Source organism: Gambusia affinis, linkage group LG08, assembly GCF_019740435.1.
Source record: "Gambusia affinis linkage group LG08, SWU_Gaff_1.0, whole genome shotgun sequence".
In the NCBI taxonomy this organism is placed as follows: domain Eukaryota; kingdom Metazoa; phylum Chordata; class Actinopteri; order Cyprinodontiformes; family Poeciliidae; genus Gambusia; species Gambusia affinis.
In genome coordinates this window covers 12,260,665-12,267,801 of record NC_057875.1, presented here as the reverse complement: position 1 = coordinate 12,267,801, position 7,137 = coordinate 12,260,665, and the positions used below count along the sequence as shown (strand labels likewise).

The following is a 7,137-nucleotide window of genomic DNA, read 5'->3' as shown; positions in this document are numbered from 1 at the left end:
ATTTCGGCTCTTATGGGATAAATTCCAGCTGCAGAGATGCCAATGGTCAGAGTAAGGATGCTGCCGTGCCTCAAGGTTCGGATCATTTCAAAGATGTTTTTAGATTGTGCGGCGCTTGGAAAACCTAAAAAGTATAAAATGTGATTGCATCATTTAAGTATGAAAAAATAAAAAGGGAGAATAAAAAATAGAAAGAAAAGGGTAATATGCAATAAAATACGATATTTCTTTGATAGCACATCAAGTCTGAAAATTGTCTTGCATTACTGCTCCATTTTGCTACTCTTATTAGCAATAGATATCCCAATGAATCAGCCTATGTTCAATTCAATTTTTACTTACTCGTTTTTTTCCTTATTGTGATAAAGGCGCCAATTCATACATAAAAAAATAGAAATTGACATCCATCAGAAAAATTCTGATTGGTACATTTATATTTTTAGCCTTTAGATCCTTTAACTGAGGTAAATTGGACCAAACGTCATGTGTCAGTTAAAATTCCAAGCAAAGAACTGAAATTTTTACTTTTTAGGATATGATCAAAAATCAAATTTTTAAATCATCTGTATTAAGTATATGACAGTCAGACAGTTTCCTAAAAATAAAGTTAAATTACCCTTTATCTCAAGGTTTTGTTGTTCTATGATTTAAGAAAATATTAAACCCAAACTTGGAGAATGTTTTGCAATGAAGAAACGATTATCTCATCAAATAAACAGGACAAAACAAATTATGGAACATAGAATTTTGAAGTTGAACATTTGTGTGAAACCTTGCAGGTGCCACAAACTATATTCACCCTCATATCATCTTTATGTAGTTTGGATGGGCGACAAGAGCATGGAAATCAAGAAGCAAATCACTGGAATGATGAGGCTCCTGGGTGACAAGACTGGCAGAGTCTATCAGCGTTTGGGTGTCGAGCAGAACAGCTCAACAAAAGAGCCCCAGGATAGCCAACTGAACTGTGTGCACACACCTCCAATTTTACCTGTTGTGTCAGAAGACCACCAGTGCCAAAGCTGGAGCTCTCCAGGAGACCCAGAGCCTCCACCCTCATCTGAATCAACGTCAATCCCTAATGGTCAAGCCTGCAGCCAGTACAGTACCCGCTCCAGGGTGCTCAGGACTGTCAGCACCACAAAGGATTTAATAAAACCCAGTGAGACAAAAGGTTTGGTGTCAGATGATTTCTAAAGAGGAAAAAAAAAATCAATGAACATGTGATGCTTTAAAAAAAATAAGCATCCAAACCCCTTTAACTTTTTTACATTCATCGTCTCAATAAAACCTCAAACTTAAATGCATCTTATTGGTATTTGTGGGACAGAATAATACTACGTAACTCATAATTGTGAAGTGGAAAGAAAATAGGCTTTTAATGGATTTTCTTTTCTTTTTTTTTAATAGATAAAAGTTTATAAACTCTATACTAGCACCAGCTGCTGTAACTGCAGCTGCAATTTTTTTAAAAGTCCTTAGAACAATAAAGTAAAAATTATAGTCTGATTAACTCTGTGTAGTATTTAGAGGGTTTCTGGAGGTAATTGTATAGCAGACTATGCCTGAATACAAACACAGTGCAAATTATTAATTTGTTTAATTTATTTTAAAAAATAAATTACGCGATGAAGTGGTGGTATTTGATATGGATCATATGGGCAGTTGTCCTGGACAGCAATAGAAAGTGGTCTGCCTTAACACCATAATAAAATTATTGTTTACATTACATATCTACCTTTCACCTCCCAATTATGCACTTCTTTCAAATTCCAATTCTGTGATTGTGATGTGACAAAAGTAGAAAAGTTAAAGGGGCATGTAGAGTTCTTAAAAAACAGAAACAGAAGTCCCTGTTTCTGTTGCAAAAGAAACAGGGACTTGTAGAAATGTAACTTATTCCCTTTTAAATGTTTGTAGTTACAGAGATATAGAAGTGAAATATAACAAATATGATCACTCCTGACTTTCCAACAGATGAGCTCCGTCCTGCTGTGCCAGAAATCCCCTGCTGCGTGTGTAACTGTAAAGGCACCTTGCGGGCGATATTGCACGAGCTTCGTGCAATGAGGAGGCTGATGCAGACTCAGAAAGGTCAGCAGAACATGTGCATATCACTGAAAAAGGAAACTGAGACAATGAAAACATAATGTTTTCATAGTTTTTTTTTTTTTGTTTAGGAACATTTGAAAGGCGGGAACACGCTAAGTCATCATGCCAGCCTCACATCAGCCTGAGTTCTTCTCCACTCCGCATCTCTCAGAAGAGAAGACCTATTTATAAGGTGGCTCCACTGAGTCTCTGTGGCACCGGAAGAACGACTCTTTTTTCTACAGGGGGTTCAACTCTGAAAACTTCACTCCCAGAAGCTGCGAAGAAAAAGGAATGTGAGAAACTCGACTCATCTATGATCTCCTGTGATGTTTCTGAGCCGCCATCTAGGAATGATCAGATAGCAGACTCTGGCACACACAGTCCACTTCTGAATGCACTTGGTGGACATCAGGTATTAGAGGTAATACTTGCGCTTAGCAACAGGTGATCGTCTGAGTTTACTGTTCCAAATTTGTTGTTGTCCTTTATTCCATGCAGCCTAACATTAAAGCCTCATTTTTTAAAGCTGTTTATAAGCTACAGGTATAGAAAATTTGTTGTACTGTTTTCTTTTGTGAAACACCATGAGGGTACTTGTTGATTTCTTAAGTTTTTCAATACAATCCTCGTGTTATTATTAAGATATTTCCATAATATTTCTGTTACAGCTATATTTACTGCATTTATATTTTGTTGTTGACTCCCTCACAGTCTGAAGTTCGCCTTGCGGAGGATTATGATGTGTTTATCTCAAAGGCCCAGCTAGACTCCATTTTGGTCAACTATACACGCTCTGGCAGCCTGCTGTTTCGGAAGCTGGTATGTATCCATAGTTTTTAAGATTAACAGTAACACCTTAACATTAGGAAATGGCTAATATTATCTCTGTCATGGCTGATGACAACCTCACACAATAATATTTCTTTAAGTGTTTCAATCATAAAAATAACTTGCTTAACTTTAAAACATAAAAATAACTTGCCTTATTTCTCAGCAAAAAATTATGTTTTGATTGGAAAAGCTGTTTGTCAAATTCAAAAAGAGTTTTTCTGCAGAAACTTTACCCTCTAAAGTATTTTTAAAAGCAATATGGTTAGAGTAACGGTAAAATTTTTAGATTGGATGTCACTTGATCGATGACATCCAATTCAATGAACAAATGAACAATTTTAGTCTTCTCCTAGAATAAAATCAATTTTAAAAAATAAAAATTTTATTGCTGCGTAATGGTTAGAAATATTTGTTTTACCTGTAAGGATGAATCGTCATAGATGTACCGGGCAAGTTATTTCATAAGGACCCTTCATTTCTAGCTGACTGTTGGTCATTTAGGTTTAAAGATTTGTTTTTGTGAGCTCAAAAAGCTCACAAAGCAGTGGCTTACATGAAAACTTACTATCAATGCACAAGATGTGATATCAATAGCCATGCTAACCATTAAATAATTAGAATAATGTAAATAAAATATGAAAACTATAAAATGCTGTTATGATAAAATATTTGTTTTCCCAAAAGCTGTGCTGTGTTTTTAGGTGTGTGCCTTTTTTGATGATGCTACTTTGGCCAATTCTCTGCCAAATGGTAAAAGAAAGCGAGGGCTCAACGACAACCGTAAGGGCTTGGACCAGAACATTGTGGGTGCTATTAAAGGTGAGGGACAAATACATACAAAAGGAGTTACTATAGAAAGCACAATTTGTTTCTACATTTTTGTGTAATTTGTGTCCAGTATTCACAGAGAAATACTGCACTGAACACAGAATAGAGAAGTTGCCTGGACCACGAGACTGGGTACAGATCCTTCAAGATCAGATCAAACTTGCCAGAAGAAGGCTGAAACGAGGTTTTCTATCATTAATCTTGTTTTTTTTTAATGTAAATAAATGGCAAATGGCCTGTTCTTGTAGAGCACTGCATCAAATCCAGAGGACCCCGAAGCACTTTACTCTACATTCAGTCACTCACCCATTCATGTACACACTTAGCTTGCCACCGATATAATATCATGAATTATTGCCCTCATTTTCTTCTTTCGGGTTGACAGATAGAGTATTTGCAAATAAGAGTGTTTAATGAAAAATGTCCAAAAACTTACAAAAGCAGAGGAAAAACATAGAGAGAAAAAATTGAAAGGAACTGGTAGCATGGGAGTACAGCAGAATTTCCTGTATAAAATTAAAGAAACACATGGGACTGAATCTGCTGGAGAGGTGATTAGTGACATGGGAACTGAATTACCCAATAAATAACTGAAGACTTAGTGAGAGAAGTATCCCAAAATAACAATGCCTCAAAATCAAAATTACAATCCTGCAATTACAAAACTGCAAAACCTTCAATTTGGTTATTTTGAGCTATTCAGATGTGAACTTGCTTGTGTGATTGGTGTGACTGTACTGCTGCATAAATGAGTGTCTGCTACAGCGGATTCAAGATTTTCTGGTAGACCAGAGAATTCATGGTTTTATCAGTTACCACAAGTCATCCAGATCCATCCAGATAGTTTAACTTTCATAGGGCCACTACCATTTTTGACAGTCAGTTTGGTTTTATTTTCTGTAGTGCTGTTAGTTTTACACCAACTCTTACAGAACCAAATTCTTTCCATTGTCTCAGCAGTCTATAGAGCATCAAGATGTTTCAGGAAAGCTTGATCATCTGAAACATTTCAGTAGACACAAAAGCAAAAATCAGAAGGAACCTGAGTAAAAATATTTTTTTCATTGTACTGTTCACTACATAAAAACATTTAATATCATATTTCAGTGATACTTCCTGAAAAATATTTATGGTAGACTCCCAATATTCAAGTGAATGCAAAGTATACCAATCACTTTTGCTCTTGTCTCAACAGATGCTGCAGATGCTGAGGAAAACTCAATTGAACCATCTACAAGTACTAACATCACATGAGTCTGCCCACAATTGCATGGCTTTCACACACACATTTACAGCAGGTGATGATGTCACTGCTTTCATCCATTTTGTACCTGTAGATGTTGTTACAATTACATAATGTGTTTGCTCAGACACATTATGAGCAAACAACAGCTTTAACTTGATCTCATTTACTGTCATAACACATCCACAAATTACTGTTCCTGGTCTCCTTCGTTAACTCACAAGTCTTTGCTATGTTCTTTCTATGACATTTGACATTTTCATGCAGCTTTCTAAAATGTCAGCTAATTATGTTCCCAATATGCACAATATTCCCTCTATATTGTACCCATTGCTTTCCTAGTTTCAGAACTGCTGCTCATGGTTACACAGATTTCTTTTTCTGAAATATTATAAAGCATATTAATTTGTTTTTTGTCTTTTCTCTAGAGGGTTTCATTTTTAACAGGTTTGAAAGTGATAAGCAGAAATTGTTAAACATGACTGATTTCATCAGCTGCCACTATTGCCTGGCAGCAAATCAGTATATCTTTAATAAGAATCTGGCTTTATTCATTTATCACCCTCCGTCTTTCCTTTATACCCGTGATAAACAATTTGAACTGCACAACAAAAGGCAACAGAATGATCAAATTTATCATCTGCTATCAATAAATTACACATTGTACATATGTGCCTGCTGGAGTTTACATCAGGGCACAGACTAAACCACCAGGATCTGGGATACTGAGTCATTATACAGAAGAGATAAAGAAAACCGAAAAATGACCTGCAGTTAAAACCATAGAAATGAAAAAGATTTTCATCTGTTTTTATGATGGTGCTAAAAGGGATAAGACCTGCAAAATACAAAGTACGTATAAAATATGATACATTTATTGTCCAGAGACTATATCTTTTAAGATGTTCTCTATTGTGAATTGTGCCTTTTAAGTGACCAATACTTCAGTGGGTGTAATGTGCAGTGCATCATCCACCTTGTTTGGAAAACATAGTACTTAAATGTGATGTATTTTTAGTAAATTTTTGAAATTAAAAATGGACTGATGGGGTTTCACCCGAATAAATGAATAAAGATATCAAGATCCGTCTATGTTTTTTATTATTACTGAAACCTTAACAAATGGTTTTCGAAGCAGATCTTTTCAATATTATCCAAACATAAGCATTTTTCCTTTAAATAGATTTCACTCTACATAAGACGGTTATCACTGTACCAATAAATACAAGACGGTTATCACTGTACCAATAAATACAAGACGGTTATCACTGTACCAATAAATATATTTTCCAAAAATGTATTTATTTTCTTTAACTAAGGTAATCAGCATGGTTGAAATTACACATGGAAAATATAACTTTAGTTTCCTCAGTCAAGACTTGAACCCCACCATATTCCACTAAGAACCATCAAGAGGATCGAAATATTTAAATACTGCATGCAAACAATAATCATATATTATGCATCAGACTTTCTGAGATTGTGAGTACAGATCAAGAATTTTTGCACATAAAGCAAATCATGGTTTACTTCATCTGAGGAAGCTGTGTTGGACCATGGAAGATGCTCACAGTACATCACCACCTAAAGGAACAAATCTCCCTCCACTTTAACCATCGTCTGGCTGATGACTGTAATAGCTTCTACAGCAGGTTAGAAAGACAATCATTCATAAATCTCACATAAATTCCCAGAAAAGGACAACATGTCGCCACCACTCCTCCCTCCTTAAAACATGCATTTATAAAACCCTTTAACTGCAAACATGGTTGTTCTGACAGGCTGGGTAAGAAACTGAGAGGCCAGTGTTAAATCAGAAGGAACAGCAAAGATCTGTTTACTGAGCTATTATTACTAGTAAATGAAGAAAATCAGGTCTTTATGGAAGTGTAAGTAAATAAATAAATAAATAAATAAATAAATAAATAAATAAATAAATAAATAAATAATAATAATAATAATAATAATAATAATAATAATAATAATAATAATAATAATAATAATAATAATAATAATAATAATAATAATAAACCAGTTATCCATAAGTGACTTAAGATAAAAGCAACCATGATAATTGCTTTAGTGACAAGAGTTCAAAATTGAATTTCATATATAATTGAATTTTACATTCAAAATGTTAC

The 7,137-nt window shown here is 34.7% G+C and overlaps 1 protein-coding gene across 2 annotated transcripts; it reads left to right on the top strand.

The window, feature by feature from the left end:
• Positions 1–6,074, top strand: bend7 (BEN domain containing 7). Of its 2 annotated transcripts, none has more exons than XM_044124386.1 (8): positions 1–75; positions 780–1,162; positions 1,978–2,094; positions 2,181–2,515; positions 2,806–2,913; positions 3,627–3,744; positions 3,824–3,937; positions 4,949–6,074. In XM_044124386.1, the coding sequence occupies exons 2-8, from the start codon at positions 826–828 to the stop codon at positions 5,005–5,007; spliced, it is 1,188 nt and encodes a 395-aa protein (XP_043980321.1). In that variant the 5' UTR covers positions 1–75; positions 780–825; the 3' UTR covers positions 5,008–6,074. The 2 variants fall into 2 exon arrangements, with proteins under 2 accessions (XP_043980321.1, XP_043980320.1); XM_044124385.1 differs by having other exon boundaries at positions 2–75; positions 780–1,174.
• The last annotated feature ends 1,063 nt before the right edge of the window (positions 6,075–7,137 follow it).